This window comes from Magallana gigas, chromosome 6 (assembly GCF_963853765.1).
Source record: "Magallana gigas chromosome 6, xbMagGiga1.1, whole genome shotgun sequence".
Taxonomy (NCBI): Eukaryota; Metazoa; Mollusca; class Bivalvia; order Ostreida; family Ostreidae; genus Magallana; species Magallana gigas.
The window spans coordinates 52096160-52115905 of record NC_088858.1 but is presented as its reverse complement, the minus strand read 5'-3'; the positions used below and the strand labels follow the sequence as shown (position 1 = coordinate 52115905).

General features: G+C 35.0%; 2 protein-coding genes and 2 non-coding genes across 6 annotated transcripts; 3 read left to right on the top strand and 1 right to left on the bottom strand.

Moving 5' to 3' along the window:
- Window positions 1-1570: 1570 nt before the first annotated feature.
- LOC105327633 (uncharacterized) lies at window positions 1571-8385 on the top strand. The gene is made up of 5 exons (XM_011428220.4): window positions 1571-1926; window positions 3006-3199; window positions 6959-7082; window positions 7327-7395; window positions 7509-8385. Exons 1-5 carry the CDS (start codon window positions 1674-1676, stop codon window positions 7754-7756), a joined length of 888 nt encoding a protein of 295 aa, XP_011426522.3. The 5' UTR covers window positions 1571-1673; the 3' UTR covers window positions 7757-8385.
- A 781-nt stretch (window positions 8386-9166) lies between these two features.
- On the top strand, window positions 9167-19577 carry LOC105327657 (long-chain fatty acid transport protein 2). 3 transcript variants are annotated; one of them, XM_066086701.1, is made up of 11 exons: window positions 9167-9301; window positions 10544-10949; window positions 11896-12006; window positions 12433-12651; window positions 12875-13033; window positions 13146-13270; window positions 17506-17697; window positions 17859-17964; window positions 18514-18709; window positions 18815-18912; window positions 19081-19577. In XM_066086701.1, the coding sequence occupies exons 2-11, from the start codon at window positions 10583-10585 to the stop codon at window positions 19389-19391; spliced, it is 1884 nt and encodes a 627-aa protein (XP_065942773.1). In that variant the 5' UTR covers window positions 9167-9301; window positions 10544-10582; the 3' UTR covers window positions 19392-19577. The 3 variants fall into 3 exon arrangements, with proteins under 3 accessions (XP_065942773.1, XP_034323105.2, XP_034323107.2); XM_034467214.2 differs by lacking the exon at window positions 9167-9301 and adding an exon at window positions 9846-9991; XM_034467216.2 differs by lacking the exons at window positions 9167-9301; window positions 12433-12651 and adding an exon at window positions 9846-9991.
- On the bottom strand, window positions 9178-9299 carry Trnal-caa (transfer RNA leucine (anticodon CAA)). Its single transcript has 2 exons — window positions 9262-9299; window positions 9178-9223 (listed from the first exon to the last, which is right to left on the bottom strand). It is a non-coding gene; the product is annotated as a tRNA-Leu (tRNA).
- Window positions 9497-9570, top strand: Trnan-guu (transfer RNA asparagine (anticodon GUU)). Its single transcript has one exon. It is a non-coding gene; the product is annotated as a tRNA-Asn (tRNA).
- Window positions 19578-19746: the final 169 nt, after the last annotated feature.

The following is a 19746-nucleotide window of genomic DNA, read 5'->3' as shown; positions in this document are numbered from 1 at the left end:
GCGATCATTTCATTTCGATGAAATTAAATACAATTTAAATTGTATGCACCATTTTTACTTATTATAACTTGGCCTAGACACAAATGGAGTTTTAACTAAATTGTTTTAATGTGTCTTCATTCCCCTGCCATATCATAGAGCATGTGGGTGACGGAGTTAGGTTCATAAGATAAATAATAAGCACGCGTGATAAACGTCGTATTCAGAGAGCTATTTGAATAAATATAAAAATATTTTTGTTGATAATTTTATAAATTATATTGTTTCAGATTATATTTAGTGATTGCAAATGATAAAAACCACAAAAAATAATTTACAGAGAAACGCGGGAGGTTTTCTGCTTATGGTGACGGAGTTTGGGTATTCGGGGATACGTACGGTTGTTGATTTTGTTTATATACTTGCAGAAAGTGGTTATATAGTTTGATTATTTTGGAATGAATAGACTGAGAATAGGAAAATAGATATTTTAAATTTACATAATGTTCCCTAAAAGCATACTGCTCTGAGAAGTAGTAATTTTCTGGAGGGGGGGGGGGGCTAAACCCCCTCCCACACATACCCCCTTCCGCGCTACGCGCGTCAATGAAGCCTTCGGCTTGCCTATGTATAGGCATTGGGCAATGCTACGCCACTGACTACTATTCTATATGGTTCACTTGGTTGTACATTGATATAACTCTACAGAATTTACAAAAAATATGCTTCTACATTAAAAAAATGACTCATTTGCCTTCAATGTTCTAATGTTTTAACATTGTGGATCTTTAAAATTTTACTATATATAGTAACCCCCGTTATACTTATCTTTGAAGTGTTGAAAAATATATTTTAAATCTAGCAGGCTGTTCTATACAATTCAGACTTATCATAAATTCACAGTAGCATTGCAGATCATTATTTCTGAAAGTAGGTTTTGGAAGCCACACTCCCTCTGCTGCAGAGGAGCTTTGCTAGTGTACAGATTATTTGTACATCTGCTCCATGCGCGGATCTAGAGGGAGCGGGGGGCTAGGGGGGTCTGGGTCTGAACCCCCCCCCCCCTCCTGTAAAATTCAAATTTCTTTAAATTACATTATGAAATTACCAAAAATACGCCTCGGAACCCCCCTCCGGCAAACTCAAATAACCGTTGGACCCCCCCCCCCCCCTTGGAAAAAAAATCTGGATCCGCGCATGTGCTTTACTTAGAAAAATTCGGGTGAGATACAATGAGGCGCCGTTTTAGTATTTGTCATTTAGTGATGTATATAGGTAGTAACACCTTTTCGAACAGAGATATTGCTAAATGACATTATAAATACTAAACGGCAAATCATACTTAAAAACTTTTTGTACATCCCTGACATGAAGATTTATAGTAGAAAGTTTCACTTTCGGTTTATCACCTATTCGAATAGTGAATGCTAAATGACATTAAATACTTAAACGGCACCTCAAACTCAAAACTTTTTTTAACATGCCTGACCACAGGGGCTCGTCACGAAGTTTTTTCAACCTTTTATATATACCACCTCTATACTATAAAATACTGTATTTTATAGTATAGAGGTGGTATATATAAAAGGTTGAAAAAACTTCGTGACGAGCCCCTGTGGCCTGACAGGTATTAAAGAAAGTGAAAGAAGATTTTGTGGAATGTTTCGCTTTCGGTTTAATACCTTATTCCAGCGATGGCAAGTCGTTACATAGGGTACGCATTGATTGTAAATGTGAAATATTTCGAAGATCCGGAGGATAATCGAGAAGACACCGTATCAGACCAAGTGAACGTAAAAGCGGCATTTGAAAAACTGGGTTTCGATACCAAACTGGTAACGGAATCAACGGACACAGAGAGACAAGGCGGAGTATCAGACCCCAATACCACAGACTCGGCCGAGGTTAATGTCACCATAGATTACTTTAAACGGGAGTTTGAGGAAGGTAATGTCAGCAGTGGTTAATTAATCTATTTATTACCTAATCAAAAGGATTTTGTTGCTTTGGCAAGTTTGTTACAGATTAATATTTTCGCGTATAGGCAACGTATTTCGGAAAAACAGGTGCTTCTAATTTATGGTACGCCAAATGCACAAAAATGAGCTAAACATAGTTTCACAGTCGATAAACTAGGTTTATCAGCTGTTAACTATAGTTTACGGATCCTAAACTATAGTTAACGATTCATTAACTATAGTTTACATCATTCTGTGAAACTATATTTCACGAATGTAAACTATCGTTTACGAATGATAATCATAGTTTATCTATCTGTAAAAAACGTTAACAATAGATTTTGCTGATAAATATAGATTCACATTTGTTAATTATAATTTACAATCGTAAACTATAGTTAAGAGTTGTAAATTATAGTTTCAAAAATCGTGAAACTACATTTATCAGACAAATTCACAAAAATGAGCAAAACATAGTTTCACAGTCGATAAACTAGGTTTATCGACTGTAAACTATAGTTAATAGTCGATAAACCTAGTTTATCGACTGTGAAACTATGTTTAGCTCATTTTTATGAATTTGGCGTGCCATACTAATTTCATTTGAATGCATAATGGTATGAAAACTGTCTGTAGTTCACAATTATGAGCATGAAATTCTAAAAATTGAATTATAGTTAAAACAACTTTTTAATGCCTTAAAGCAGTCAGTAGACCAGAAAATTTTCCCTTGGTGCAATTCAGGATCAGTGTGTTCTATTGCCCTCGACCAGAGACACAAATAACATGTTATATGTCTCTGCCTCGACTGTTGGCCTCGGACAATTAGATCTATTCTGGTCCATTGAGTTCTCAGGCATAATATTATACATTAAAAATAGTTGGGTAGAAACGCATCTAAAATTAATTTCATTCATATCTGTATATTAATAAGAGGAATAGGAAGAGTCCTGATTAAATCAATAAATTGGGACAAAGATCGACTGGTTTTTTTTGGCATGACTTTATGTTTTCAAATGAAAAAATGAAAAATTACTAATTTCCAATTATTAATGTTCTAAATTTTAGCTCGAAAACATGTGAAAGAACAAGGTTATAATCATTTTGCTGTGTTTATTTCTACTCATGGAGAGGAAGTTCGAGAGAAGGACCATTACATTCACAAGCTGTGTTTCTACGATGGAGATGAATCCACAGAAGAAATACTGTTCAAACCACTAGATAAGCAGCTTAGAAAAGTGAAGAAACTTGTAATTATTCAGGTATATTAACCAGTAAATTAATTAATTATACTCCCCGCAAACAAAGTTTGGGGGGTATATAGAAATCACCTTGTCCATCCGTCTGTCTGTCTATCTGTCTGTGCAATCGTGTCCGGTCCATATCTTTCTTATGGAGAAACATTGGAAGTTCTTACTTCACACAAAGATTGCTTATGACCTAAGGGTGTGTCATGACCTTGACTCAAGGTCATTCGGGCAAGGTCAAGGTCACTGGCAGGAAAAGTGCAAAATTCGCGTCAGGTCCATATCTTTCTTATGGAGAAACATTGGATGTTCTAACTTCACACAAAGATTGCTTATGACCTAAGGATGTGTCATGACCTTGACTCAAGGTCATTTGAGGCAAGGTCAAGGTCATTGGCAGAAAAAATGCAAAATTCGTGTCCAGTCCATATCTTTCTTATGGAGAAACATTGGAAGTTTTTAGTTTACATAAAGATAGCTTATGACCTAAAGGTGTGTCATGACCTTGACCCAAGGTCATTTGAGCAAGGTCAAGGTCACTGGCAGAAAAAATGAAAAATTCTTGTCTGGTCCATATCTTGCTTATGGAGAAACATTGGAAGTTCTTACTTCACACAAAGATTGCTTATGACCTTAGGGTGTGTCATGACCTTGACCCAAGGTTACTCGGGCAAGGTCAAGGTCACTGGCAGAAAAAGTGCAAAAGTCATGTCCATATCTTTCTTATTGAGAAGCATTGAATGTTCTTACTTCACACAAATATTGCTTATGATCAAAGGGTGTGTCATGATCTTGACCCAAGGTCAAATGAGGAAGTTCAAGGTCATTATTTCAAAAATGCTAAATTCTGTCTGTGTCATGTCTTGTATTAATGGAAATATCAGAAGCTAAAATTTGACACAAAGCTTGCTTGTCTCAGGCCACATAAAATTATTTTTAGATTCTCATCCCCGTCTCTCTGAAAATGGCCTGCCCCGATGAAATTTTTTTTGGGGAATAAAAATGTGTGGAAAAAAAATTTCGGAAAAAATCTGGCTCAGTATACCAATAATTCAAAATGTTTAGATATTAAATGACTGCTTGACATGTGGATTTCCTTTGTTTCGAGTCATGGTTGTTAACGGAAGGATGCAAATGTCCTCATGCATTAACAGTTAACTTAAAAAAAAATGGAATTAAAGGATAGAAATTGATTTGTTAACTCCTATGAACATTTACAGTTTTAAAAAATAGAGCAGTTGTTATTTACAGAAAATGGACAGTGAAATAGATTCATCCAATATTTTCTATAATAGCAAATATACACGCGATATGATTTTTTTCTTAGCGGGGGGTATCAATTGTGAGCTTGCTCACAGTACCTCTAGTTTGCAATTGTTGTATATGTATTTGTATGTTTATTTATCTAGAAAAATTTGATTTCTATGTTTTAATCATACAACGTAACTTGGGGCTGTTTATGCTTTATAAACATTTCTAATAGAGACTGTATAGTGCTTATATACATGTACAGCTACTGAAAGTTTCAATCAATTTGTATGCAAATAAATATACACATTACTTAAACTTTTGAAAACTGTTTAAATGCATTTAAAGGGGTATGGTCACGATTTTGGTAAAAAATTATTTTTCCTATTTTAATGTTTACAATGCTTCAGTAAGGCATTTTTAATAGGCAACCAAAATTTGAGCGTCATTTGTTGAGTTATTAATTAGCGAGTTACAGAGCTTACAATTTTTGGCTATGTAAACAAAGCTTTTGTGTACATTTTGAATGTTGATGGGACAATTTCAGTTTCATTGCTAAAATGAATAGGTAAAATGTTAGGAACTGTTTATTTATGGTTATTATGAATTAGAAGATATACAAATTAGCTTGAAAAAAGATTTTTTACTGCTATATTGAACCTTTGTGAACAAAAACGAAGCATGATCGAGCCTTGTTTACACGACAAAGGATTGTGATCCCTGTATCTTGCTTTATATAACTCTACCACTGACTCTCAAATTTCATTTGATCATTATAGATGCTTTCCTAAAGCATTGTATTAAATAATAAAAACAGAAAAATACAATTTGACCAAAATCGTGACCATGCCCCTTTAAGGTCAGAGGACACATTCCTCAATTTTATATAACTTTTTCCAGGAATTTGTTTATGGTCTACGACTACTTTGACAAGCTTTCTTGCAAAAAATTAAGGTACCTTACCAGTCATTTCTGCAAAATACTAGAGTATGCAATTTCCTATATAATCTTCTTGAAAATACACTTGAATTGCTGATATAAAAATAAATAGATATACAGAAAAGCAAAATTCACTATATTGGAACTCTATCTCGGCCGGGGCAGGGCTTTGAACTTACGACCTCTAGAACCTATACGCTTCTGGCAGTGAACGGCCACGGTTCTAACCACTCGGCCATCTAGACATATAGCCACATACAAGTAAATTTTAATCATTTTAAAAATAATTATAAAATAAATATTTTTTATTGGAACTCTTTATTACGAAGAGATCGATACATAAAAAATGCTCTAGGAACGTGTCGTCTGACCTTAGCAGTGTTCAGATGTTTTATGAATATCATCATGACAATGTCTAATCACACACTTAAATAGATAACATATACAGACTATAAGGGCCAAAAAGTATATGGCAATATTTTTTCACCTACGATGTATATGTATTCATGATACATGTATTTCATTCAAAACCAACAATTTTTTTAAAGATTTGTTAAAAATGTCAGCTCTTAAAAATTGACCAATATTTAAAAGATTTACATGGAGATAAATATATTTAGAATTTCTTGTGCTTGGCTTATTATTAAAATATTTTAAAAACCTCTATCTTACTGTTTTTGATATTGAATGTTACAAGTATATATGTAACAATCCAAAGTCATATTTTGGGATTGCATATTGCAAATGATATGTTGCTGTGCTTTAAAAATTTATCCTAATGTTGTGTTTTAAATACCAAAATTTTCAAGTGCATTGTACAAAAATTATTTCAATGTATATCAAATTATGCAAAGTGAATCTACATAAATAAATCTAAATTTCTTAAAAATCTGATAAAAACCATAAAAACCTTTCAAATATGAGTCTTGCTAATTAAAATGAAATATAAAGGGGAAAAAGGAGAATGAATTGACAGACTTTTTGCACATGGATTAATGACCACTGTCTATTATTTATAGAAATGTACTTTTTATTTTTATTTAATATTTATTTTTCTGATATTATTCCATATAATCATTTAAAACTTGATTACATTGAGAACACAGACTGAATGGAGTTCACACTTTCAAAAAACTTTTGATACATGTATAAGATCCATATAGGTAATAATTAACTGTTTCTTTTTATTATAAGCGAAAACAATAATATATAAATTCTTTTACTGATCAATAAATACGAATACTGCGGTATTTGTTTCAGAGCGAGAGAGAGATGTGAAAACAAACATAATTATGCATTCTTTAGTAGTTCATAGCTGTATGAATGTTGCAGTCACTGCAGAAAAGCAGTGGCAAAGCTTAATAAAAGATAAAATAGCTGTAGGCAGCAACCCCTTTTCCCAGAAGCAGATCATAATTTTTTATTTACATTCGCAATTAAATATCTTTTACTCTGATTCAATGTTGTTTATTTTTACATGTATTGTTAAAATTAGAACTTCTACTCAACATGTTAAAACTGGGGAGTGGATAGATGTCCTGATTTTTATTTGATTGAATCATAAACCAATATGTATTATAACATTAGGCCTGCAGGGGTCGTAATGATGAGCCTGATGGTGAAGATGAGGACCTAGGTGTTCCTATTTGTATTGTTGAGGACCCGGCTGAGGAATATCAATCTAGTGAGGGCAGTTCTCCACCAATGACAGGTCAGGAAGAAATGATTGAGACTTTAATATTTTTTTTTCTCAGGAACCAATTTAATGGTCATGTAAGCATCGACCCTATCAATAAGTATAGGTGGGTGGGTGGCTGTGCTCATTGTGTTTAGGTGTGTGTATCGAGGGAATTTTTCCCGATGGCCACTTTTCAAATAAATATATTTTTCAGAATGACATTTGAAGGAATTGATATTTAAGAATATCTATATTTAATTTATCTTTATTCAAACAGAAGCTGAAACTGTTCATTGTGTTCCACTGTGTATTCCAAATTGCATCACAATGTTTGCGTCCCCTTCTGGTATGTAAAAAATATGTATCAGAATTGATTTAAAATTTGAAAAATATAATTTAATACTTACCTAAACAACCCCACCAACATATTAATTTTTACCAATGTTTTATTAATAACAGGAAAGGCAGCATATCAAGGACATCTGTCCGACCTCTTGTTGAAGACTGTAAAAAACCTAAAATGTGGAGAAGATGTGAAAGTCTTGGAATTGTTGCGGGAAATTAACAGGCAGTTTGCAGAAAGGGATATTGACTGGGGCACTTATGATAACGAAAATGAAATACTAGTATACCTTAGTTATGATGTAAAGAATATAGGAAGCATCGTTCATTGTTTGACAGAACATATTGTGTACAGTATTAACTGAAAGTAGTTTATTGTGCACTCTTAGTCTCAATACATAAACATCCATGATCTGTGCACACTGTGGTGTATGATGCACACTTTGATCACGCAGACTTAAAGTGAAAACAGTATAATGTTGAGGACAACAATGTTAATTACGTCCACAGATGCTGAACAAATTTTGAAAAAAAAAAGATCCCTTCAACCTCCAGCTCACTCAGGTGAGGTATCCCCTACTTCCACTCAATATTTTCACTGTGTACAACAGAGTAATTATACTCCCAAGATTTGCATTCCAAACTAACCAAATATCTTTACACCCATGGACTTATTCTAATTTTAATTAATTAAATAATGTACATTACAGTTTGAATAAAAATGATTAACAGTGATTTAATGTATGTCTATATGTATACCTTTACAGGGTTGTATTTTACTCAGGTGGCTGTCTATTTAGCCGTATATGCTTCATGAATGGGTGAATGCATAACAGGCTCACTGTATAGGTGCAGCATGCACTTGTTCAATTATTAATGTATTGAATGTGCTTCATTTTTAAGTTCACAATTTATTTGATTTTATTTTATATTTTGATAAAAATATCACCTATAGTAACACAGATTGGTTTTGAATATATATGTATTTTGTCGATGTGTCTTAAATTGTTACCCTCTTAGTTTTTATTCAAATTTTCTTCATTGCACAATGTCCATAAAAATATGATACAATTATGTATAGGCCTTTAAATAGTCAGAAAGTAGACACTGAGGCTGACCATTTTTAGGACATTCATCACATGCGCGGATCTAGAAAATTTTTCCCGGGGGGGGGAGGGGTCCGACGGGTATTTGAGTTTGCCGGTTGGGGGGGGGGGGGGGTCCGTGGCATATTTTTGGTAATTTTATAATGTAATTTAAAGAAATTTGAATTTTACAGGGGGGTCCGGACCCCCCTAAACCCCCCCCCCCCCCCCGATCCGTGCATGCATCATGCCATATCGTGATATGTACAATGATCAATTTCAATTTCAATTTCAATTTCTTTATTAACCAATTAAGGGCCCTCAAGGGGCAACATGAAGACTGTACATCCAATGAACATAAAACATTCAATAAACATATACAAGAAGGAAAGAGCTGGATGATATAAAGAGCTAGGACAGACATGAACAATTAAATAGGTATATGATAATATACCATACAGATGATCCATTTAATGGTGATTTATTGAAATTCCTCAGTTTGAGTGTATTATATAACGTTACTGTACTCGGAGACTTAAGTAACATGTTATTTACCGTATGTCTGACAGTCTCTGCTGTACTGAACAAAAAAGAGAAAAAAGAGGACTATAATATACAGTATATATTCTTCCATTTTAAGAATGATAAAGTCCACTTTAAATAAAAATTGAAAAAAAAAAACATTGGCAGACAAAAGAGTTTGTCAGAAGTGGGATTCGAACCCACGCCCACATTCGTGGACCAGAACACTCGCACTCTCGTGGTGAGAATGAAGAGTTATCGCTCTTGAGTCTGGCGCCTTAGACCGCTCGGCCATCCTGACATGTACAGAATATCTTTTAAATGCAGACAAAATTGGTATTTAAATCCCTCTAGCTAACAGCCCACTTTCTGTATATAAAACAGGTGAGGGGGAAGTAGTTCATCGTTCAACAAACGGTAGAAAACTTGCACTCTAAAAATTTATACGAGGATTAAAGAGCTTATGTTTATGAATAAGAATAATTTTCTCTCCCACAAGTCTCTGTGGCGCAATCGGTTAGCGCGTTCGGCTGTTAACCGAAAGGTTGGTGGTTCGAGCCCACCCAGGGACGATTATTTTTGTTTTCTCCTAAGATGAATTATTCCAAGAAAATGTAATGGCAGTACATGTATATCCTTGTTTTTACCCCGAAGAAAGATGTAATAAACGTCAATCCCCTGTCGCGTAGTACAATGTACATATTCGCATATAAATATATGTACAAGTAGGGCAGTTATGGAGCCGACAGACTAGTTTATTTACATTCACAGTATGTTGTATGTGATGCAAAAAAAAAAAAAAACAAGAAAAAAAAGCTTTGGGAACCCTATACATGTCGTAACAGGATGTCAACGATTTTAGCCGAGACAAATATACATGTAGGTGACCCAGATAAGAAAAGTTCAAAATTTAGGATTTTTCTCACTTTAGAAAATTAAATGGATATTCACTGGTCAAGTGCGATACTCTGTGGAATATAGCTAGTACATTTGGTAAGAAAATTAATCTACTTGTAATTTTGTTTGTAATTAATTTTGAAAAAAAATTCACGTACAAAGAGAACTAAAACACGAAAGACTTCGTAAATGACCACACCTTGTATGTATCCATGATTTACTCTACATGTAGGTGACGCTGCATCCTCAATCAAAGTAATTTGAGTACTAGTACTGGACCCCACATGCATTTTTGGTGATAACTTTATCACAATGGAAAACCATGCCCCTTATTTTTTATGTCTATACCCCCCCCCCCCCCCCACACACACACCGATCGACGTCTCTGATTATGATTGTTTAACCACTGCAATTTAGTACAGAACGATTTAGCCCCTGTAGTGGAGTTCCAGTGACTATTGAGACAGTTTTAGCTTTCAAAAAGTCTCGTTTTTTCACCAGATCGAGAAATGTAAAAGATATATATCGTGTGCCCAGTGCTTATTAAAGTACGATCATTTTATATCACAAACAAGTGTATAACGAAGTATGACAATCAACAAGTAATATGTAATCTGTTATTGAGCGTCTTTTGATATATTTCTGTAGAGAATACCCGGCTACGAAAGCTACTAATTGGAATAAAGCATGCCAGGCGGGGGAGCTGTGTTAGCGGCAGTGGCCGGCGGTCTAGGAACGGGGGCCTTTGTTTGGAGGGGACTCTACCCCACCCTAATGGACGACATCAAGACGATCTACACCACCAGAAAACCGCAGGCCGTCACCGCCAGGGATGTGGCGTCTTGGCGCTTTGTAATCGACATGTTCGAGGAGACTTCTCGGCTCCACCCTGAGCGGGTCTTCATCGTGTTTGAGGACAAGAACTATACATACGCCATGGTGGACGCCATGGCCAACAGAGTGGCGAATGTGGTGGCGGCCTGGAACCTTACAGTCGGCGAAACTGTCGCCATCATGGCGTATAACTCTCCCGAATTTCTATGGACGTTTTTGGGTTTGTTGCTTTACGCATTAAAAGACGCAAAAAGAGTACTTCTAAGAAAACAGTAAAATTCTAACTGGTATATTTGAAATCTCTCGTTTCTTATTCTATCAATTGCGCGTGTCTCAGTTATTCTTCACACTCCATGATACCCCCGGTCTTATTCTATCAATTGCACGTGTCTCAGTTATTCTTCACACCCCATGAAATCCTCGGGTCTTATATTCTATCAATTGCACTTGTCTCAGTTATTCGTCACACTCCATGAACAACTCTGGTCTTATCATATTAGTTGTTTAGGAAGCTGTACATTATATTTATAAAGGTGTATAATTTATGATTATCGTGCATATCTGTGCCGTGACTGAGAATAATTACGAAAGATATCAACAAATCAAAACTCTCTCTCTCTCTCTTTCTCTCTCTCTCTTCTAATTTGTTGAAAACGTTATACATCCAACAACTAATGTGGAAGTGTTTTTAAGTAATTTTTTTAATTTAAGTTTTAATTTGTAAATCTAAGAGATTCTTTTATCAAGGATCAGTTTTGATGCAAAAGTTATAATTCCACCCCCTCTTGCGTGCCTTTAAATTCAAATAAAAACAAGTTTTACCTATATACATATATTTTCTGATAAGCGATTCTGTATTTTTTTTTAAAATAAACTCTTTTACCGACGTACATATAAATACATATTCTCTTTTGAGAAGTGGACAGGCATAGCCTACATCCACTTCAAGTTGACAGGCATAGCCTACATCCACTTCAAGTTGACAGGCATAGCCTACATCCACTTCAAGTTGACAGGCATAGACAGGCATAGCCTACATCCACTTCAAGTTGACAGGCATAGCCTACATCCACTTCGTGGATGTAGGCTATGCCTGTCCACTTCTCAAAAGAGAATAATAAATACAGGCAGTGAAGCATGCTATGAGAGTTGCCTCTCTTTTATAGGTGTGCTGAAGCTGGGGTTAGCGGGCACCTTCATCAACTATCACCTGCAGGAGGAGCCATTGATCCACTCGCTCACTGCCAGCCGCTCCAGACACCTCATCGTGGGTAGAGGTACTGTACATACCGAAATAAACTAAAACACCAAGCCCACACCCATAACACGAACCTTAACATTGACACCTCTTCTCAAACTAACATTTTCTTATGACCACTTTAAGATCTTATTTTACAAATTAATTTACGTAAATGAACCCACATCGTAAAATGGTTTTGCCACGTTATAAAAAGAACGTTGACCTCTGACAAGGGAAGTCTATTTTCCTCTGATTATTTCTTTTTTTAAAAGAATATTGTTGAGTTTAATTTTTTAAGTGTAAATTTTGTTAGATAAATTCTAATCACAAAAGAAAATATCTATGTGGCTGTGCAAAGAGACTTTAAGATCGATTTGGATTTGGAAAAGATTTTCACTAAAAGTTTGGCGTTTTTATCTTGTCAAATATACAGCATAAGAAATTTCAATCTTCCTCTTGCTAGGCGCCGAACTTGTGGACACCATTCTGGGTGTTTATGACAAACTCCCAGAAGACTTCACAGTGTTTGTTTCTGGAACGACGAGAAAATCTCTTCCGGATCGAATAATGTCTTTTGACTTTCTGATGACACGGTCACTTCCTGTACCCGTATGTAAAGTAGCACGTGAGAAGGTGACCTTGCTGAGTCCGCTTTGTTACATCTATACATCCGGAACGACAGGTTACTTACATGTGAAGACCTCTAATTAAATTTGTTTACATGAAATGTTAATGTTGCATTATTTATTCTGCTCATTAAGAATTTTAAAACGGGCTTTGCTGATGACTGATTTCATAATGAAGATGGTTCAGTATTTAGTACACAAACTTCTAGAACTGATTCTGTATGTTCATTTTTCATTTCGACTGTTCTTTATCTTCATTATGAGATTTATACTTTGAAGGTTTACCTAAACCAGCAATAATAAGCCAAGGCAAAGGGATCAGACAAACACACGGCTACCGCGCAATCGACTTCAGTCACCAGGATGTGACGTATGTCGTGACGCCATTGTATCACAGCGCCGCCACATGTGTCGGTGTTTTCAACACTATAGGAGAGGGTAGTATCTACGTCATATCTATATATCCTTAAGTTTTGTGTTTGGATTATTGGTTTTTACTGCAAAACATTTTGAAATACCAGTATTATTTGTGTGATTCCTTTTTGAAAAGGTGCTACCATCGTGTTGCGCCGGAAGTTTTCAGCGAGTCACTACTGGGAGGACGTCCGGAAGTACAAAGTGACCGTCATTCAGTACATAGGGGAACTCTGTCGCTACTTACTGCGTGTACCGAAGGTAATTATTATTACAATATTCTGTATAATAGTTACAGTGTGTACATGTAACAGTAATATTACCATTCACTGTACAATAGTAAGAATAGTACATTGTATAACTTTATTACCTATACTCTGTCCCAAGATATTTATGCAGCACATTTGGACGATTTTTAATAAAAATACACACACCTGTGAAAGAAGAAATTGATATTGTTGAAAGGGACAATTTCCAAGATAATTCTATTGACACATTTCCATCTTTCACTCGGAAAAATTCACATAAACAAAAACAGATTCCTTACGGAGATTTATAATGGGGAATGTTTACATCTTTTCTTCATTCGGAATGCACTCGGAAAACATCGCGCAATTTTTCTACGTTATCATCCGGGCTTGCTGCAATAAAAAATCCCCGTAGGCATTATATAAATAGTGCCTGTTTGGGAGGGTAACAGTTGCAATTGACACCCCGAGGAAACCATTGTCAACCGACGCAAAGCGGAGGTTGACAATGGTTTTCGAGGGGTGTCAATTTCAACTGTTATCCTCCCAAACAGGCACTATTTATTTTATTATACTGAATGTCTTAATTTTAGAGACTTTTTTTACTACTTTTATATAGAAATGACGTGAATTCTACGGCGAACCGTACGCGCATGATTTACGCGCATGTAACAATTCGTTGTATTACCCGTTGCTAAGTGTGTTGCTAACGTTGAGGGTAATAGTATATAAATAGTGCCTGTTTGGGAGGGTAACAGTTGAAATTGACACCCCGAGAAAACCATTGTCAACCGACGCGAAGCGGAGGTTGCCAATGGTTTTCGAGGGGTGTCAATTTCAACTGTTATCCTCCTAAACAGGCACTATTTATTTTGTTATACTGAATGTCTTGATTTTTAAGAAAGTTTTACTGCTTTTATATAGGAATAACGTGAATTCTACAGCGAACCGTACGCGCATAATTTTCGCGCATGTAACATTTTTTAATGTTACCCGTTGCTAAGTGGGTTGCTAACGCTGAGGGTAATAGAATGGATTATGAACTGTGTCTTAACCAAACAGATTTCAGTATTTAACATGAAAGTATAACAATAATAAATAGCCTACCTCAGGGTTCAAACGATGTTCATTTAAAAGCATGAAAAAGAACTATATATGATAAGAGTTAAATTTGGCCCCCATAAATCGCCATTTTTTAAGTGTTTCGGGTACAATAAAATGTTAATTAATTTTTTAGAAGAGTTGATATAAAATATATTTTTCATCTATTCATTTGATTTATTTGCACTCACTGGCAGTATATGACGTCAGAAGTGACGCCATTTCTATAATTCAATCAAAATCAGCCAAAAATTGACATTTTCTGATCTATTTACGAATGGGAAATATATAGCGCATGCTTGAACAAGAAATTTTTTTTGTCACTTATTAGTCTTGGCTAGATACATCTCTGATTAAAATATTTTATTTGTTCAAGAATGCGCTCTATGTTTTCGGAAGGAAAAACTGCTTGAAAACAAGCTGTTTTACGCTAAAAATGCAAAAATGGCGGGAAAATGCTGTATTTACAATGTCATATTTCTAAATTGTGGGCACTTGAAATAAAATGAATATTATTTTAAACACATCACATACATATCTGTACTAAGAAAACAAAGAATGATAGTAAAATTATGATGTTCATTTTAGGGGGCCATTTTAGGCCCTTATCGTATATAGTCCTTTCCAAGATTTCTCAGTCGAAACGCCCCAGTTAGCTTATCACGTTTCAATACAATGCTAAAAAATGTTTTGTTATACTTCCATGTTTAATACTGAAATCTGATTGGTTAAGACGCAGTTGATAATCCGTTCTATTACCCTCAGCGTTAGCAACAGACTTGATAATGGGTAATACGACGAATTGTTACATGCGCGTAAATTATGCGCGTACGGTTCGAAGTAGAATTCCCGTCATTTCTACATAAAAGCTACTAAGTTTTTTTTATCAATTAAGACATTCAGTATAATAAAATAAATAGTGCGTGTTTGGAAGGGTAACAATTTGACACCCCTCGAAACCATTGTCAAACTCCGCTTCGCGTCGGTTGACAATAGTTTTCTCGGTGTGTCAATTTCAACTGTTACCCTTCCAAACAGGCACTATTTATATAATATCAAGCAATTCAGTATATCTTGGGACACACTATAACACTATACAATAGTTATTGTAGATGTAACATTATTACCTTTCCTTGTACAATAGTAAGTGTACATGTAATATTATTACCATTCACTGAACAAAAGAGTATGTACATGTCACATTGTTACCATTCTCTGTACAATAGTTAGATTACACATCTGTAACATTATCAATACCATTCACATCTGTAATTACTCGTACTTAAGGTAGCACTTTTTAAGTGCAACCACTATGATTTTTATACTAACTATATGCACCAGTAACAAATGGGACCATTTTTACCACTCCTTGTACTTCTTCTAACAAAGATGACATTCTACTCTTCACTACACTGATGTGTTTTACTACGTGTGATCTATCAAATGTGACATCAATATTATTTTAACTATTCAATGTAAATCTGTTTCTACTTTTACTAAAGGTGCTATATATATGCTACATAACTGAATGGTATTTAAGTATACATATCTTACAGCATGTGCCAAATGTAATAGGATTCCCCATTTTTTAGTCCCCTTCCAGTTTTCACCGGAGGGGACTAAAGCTTTCCTCTGCGTCCGTCAGTCCGTCCGTCCGTCTTTCTGTCCCACTTCAGTTTTCCACACTTTTTTTCTTTATACGTTTGAGGAATAATATGAAATTTGCTGAACAGCTTCACAATGTCAAACTACAGATCAAGTTTACACTTTTGTAGCGTCTGGTTGACATATTTTCGAGAAAATTAATTTCTTATATTCCAATCTTTTAATGTTCGGGTTCGTTATCGGGTTCGGTGTGTATTGTAGTCAGTTTCATAACATTTTTATGAGTGTTGTTTTTAAGAGTTTTATTTTAAATCATTTAAACAATTTACTCCAATTAGTTTGCACTTCAATAAAGACGTGTCAACAACACACTATGCCCCCAGGATAACCTAAGTATCAAAACAATATATTGTTATAAGAAGTGCTAAACATCCCAATCCCCTTCCCTATGCCATGTCCCAATAGAATAGGGGACAGACATGCACCTTTAAGGGCAAAATGAATGCACTGTCCATCCATGATGAAAATCAAAATCACTTCCAATATTATAACCCATTTGAAAATAATTTCTCTCTCTCTCTCTCTCTCTCTCTCTCTCTCTCTCTCTCTCTCTCTCTCTCTCTATCTCTGTTGTACATGTATATTAAGGAAATTGGTTTGGACTGATAGAAAATACAAGATTCGTGTATTTTTTCACTTAATATATCCTAAGTTAAAGATTGTCAAACAATCTTTCAGTCCCAGCTTCCACTGAACCTGTAGAACGTTTATTTAGTATAGTTGGGAAGATTTTCAAACTCATAGGATGCAGTTAAAAGATGAAACCTTTGGAACTTTGATCATAAAGTGCAACAGCAATCTTTTGTCTTAAAGTGTCTTCAGCATAAAGAAATCCGATTGAAATATATTAAGAAATATAACCGGAAAAAACCCTCTGTCTATAAATTAATACAATTAAGTGTCCAAAATTATAAAGATTTGTGTTATCTGGGGAAATATCTCTATTTAGCTTTTTAATAACCACAACATTATTCCATAAATTGTTTTCTATTATGCACGAATTCTGTGTCTCTATATCATATCTGACATTGTATCATGCCAAATGTCTGTAAATATCTTTTTACTTATGTAATAAGTTGTTCATAATGCCACAAGATTATTATATATTGAGCAAATAAAGAATGACTTTTGTATATATAGTCATTCAATTTGAACCTGATCCTGCACATGAACCTGTAGATATGTTATAGATTGTTTTATATTTGAAACATTTAATTGCAAAAACTCTTTATTAGCTTTACTTTTTTAAAACAAAGTAATGGTAATGGTAATGCATTACTTTACTCATGTAATGGTAATGTAATGCATTACTTCAAGAAATTCGAGTAATGGTAATCTAATGCTTAAATTCATGAAGTAATGGTAATGTAATATATATATATATATATATATATATATATATATATATATATATATATATATATATATATATATATATATATATATATATACACACACACACACACACACCCACACTTCCAGCATCCGCTAGATGGCGTCCATTCTATAAGAGCGGCCTTTGGTAACGGACTTCGGAGTGATATATGGGACGAGTTCAAGACGAGATTTAGAATCCCCCAGATCTACGAGTTTTTCGGAGCCACAGAAGGAACAGCGCTCTTAATGAACTGCTGCAACAAAGTCGGCGCCATTGGCCGATGGTCCCCCATCATCGTGAGATTAAACAAAATTGAACATTAAATTTGAGGCATGGAAAAAATATCTGATGACACGAAAACGAAAAATAATTGACATGCATGTATTGTAACCATGGGTTAAAATCTCTTTGCTCTTTGAAATGTTGAAAGCTAATGATTTCAGTATTTTTTCAACAGAGGTGGGTAAATGGGGGAAAGAGTGGATTCCATATTGTGAAGTTTGATCCGGTGACGGAACAACCAATCCGGGACAAAGAAGGAAAATGCATTCCGATACAGCCAGGTTTGATATTAAAGTATTTAAAGACTGTACAATTTACAGTAAAACACGGTTATAACAAAGCGCCAAGGACGGGCGATTTCGCTTCATTAAAAGCGTAATTCGTTATATCCTTCTAGTTAACAACAAGATAGTAAGATAGTCCCGGGGAATGAAAATCCCTTCGCTGTAAGCGGCAATTTATTGTAAGCGTGTTCGCTATAATCGTGTTTTACTGTATTATGTTTCGTCTTTCCATACTACAAAAGGATGAAATCAAGTTACAACGCCTATAAAAGCAAATGCAGCTAAGATACAATACATGTTATTCATTTCTATATACAGGGATCATTTGAGTATTGATTGAATTTTCAAATATTTCGAAAATACCAACAATTTGCCCTTTTTTTGTCTGGAAGGTTTGGAAAAATGGGTTCAAAGTACCCATTTTTTTCTGATGAATATTAAGTACTTATTTGAACAAGGTTGTTTTTGCAGAGAGATTTATTAAACAAAACCATACCCATGAAATGATAAGCTTGTATCCAGTCTTTAGACAGTGTGTTTCTGCAGGTGAAAGCGGTCTGCTTTTGGCCGTGAAACCACCAAACACCGTGACATTCTACTTGGGACCAAAGGCGATGAACGAGAAGAAGCTAATGAAAAATGTCCTTCAACTGGGCGACGAATTTTTCAACTTCGGCGACTTGGTGTATCTTGATCACGACTATTACGTTTATTTCCGGGACAGAATTGGGGACACCTTCAGGTAGGCAGTCAGTACTAGACGATCAATTAGACAATCAATAGATGTAATGATTTCGTATAGATACAAGACCAAATAAGTCATTGTCTTGTTAAAACTGTAATTCAGATGGAAAGGCGAAAATGTATCAACAACAGAGGTAGCCAATGTGATGACGCAACTTAATTTTATTCATGACGTCAATGTTTATGGGGTATCTATATCTGGTAGGTATAAAACTATACTTTTATAGTATGAGAGTATGTCTACCATATTAAGTTTCATTGCTTTCAAAAACAAACAAAATCTGTACAGGGTGCCTTGCAATTTATTAAAAAAATAAATGCAAATACAAATATGAAAGTTATGTACCAAAGTACTTTATTGTTTAAAAGGGAGTGATGGTAGGGCAGGGATGGCCGCCGTACAGTTAGAGGAGGGCTATGAATTGACGAGCAGTATTCTATCAGAGCTGTACAGTCACGTGGTCGGGCATCTGCCGCACTACGCCCGGCCTGTGTTTATCCGAGTGGTCCAGGAGTTCAACACCACCCAGACCATGAAACACCAGAAGTTGAGGCTGGTGGAGGAAGGGTTTGATGTGGAGGCTGTCAGGGACCCGCTCTTTGTTATCAACAACCAATCAAAGACATATGAGGCTCTCACGGCTTCAAATATCGGCACCATACTTACTGCAAGACTCTAGGCCTTAAAAATCACTCATCAAAATTTTATGTCATATAATTCTTAATGTAGGACATTGTACATGTATATAGTTGGCATGTTAATATTGAAAATAACTAAACATTTTACATGTATATAGTTGGCATGTTAATATTGAAAATAACTAAACATTATAAAACATAATTTACCAATACACGTGATCAAAAAGCATTTTTTTACATTCCTCTATCGACTTTCGATTTAAGTAAACCATAGAAATATTTAAGAGTTGTGATTAATAAACAAACGCTTTTTGTAACGAAACATTGTAATCACTTTAATACGACGAAAATAAAATGAACTTAAAAGTTTAATGCTATGAATACAATGGAAATTTT

What these genes read in the sequence shown, in the direction of transcription:
- LOC105327633 (XM_011428220.4), top strand. Translation starts at nt 1,674, where the DNA reads ATGGCAAGTCGTTACATAGGGTACGCATTGATTGTAAATGTGAAATAT. An exon ending in TAAACGGGAGTTTGAGGAAG is followed by an intron (nt 1,927 to 3,005) that starts GTAATGTCAGCA and finishes TCTAAATTTTAG; the next exon opens with CTCGAAAACATGTGAAAGAA. An exon ending in CAGTTCTCCACCAATGACAG is followed by an intron (nt 7,083 to 7,326) that starts GTCAGGAAGAAA and finishes TTATTCAAACAG; the next exon opens with AAGCTGAAACTGTTCATTGT.
- LOC105327657 (XM_066086701.1), top strand. Translation starts at nt 10,583, where the DNA reads ATGCCAGGCGGGGGAGCTGTGTTAGCGGCAGTGGCCGGCGGTCTAGGA. An exon ending in ATGCATTCCGATACAGCCAG is followed by an intron (nt 17,965 to 18,513) that starts GTTTGATATTAA and finishes GTGTTTCTGCAG; the next exon opens with GTGAAAGCGGTCTGCTTTTG. An exon ending in TTATGGGGTATCTATATCTG is followed by an intron (nt 18,913 to 19,080) that starts GTAGGTATAAAA and finishes ATTGTTTAAAAG; the next exon opens with GGAGTGATGGTAGGGCAGGG.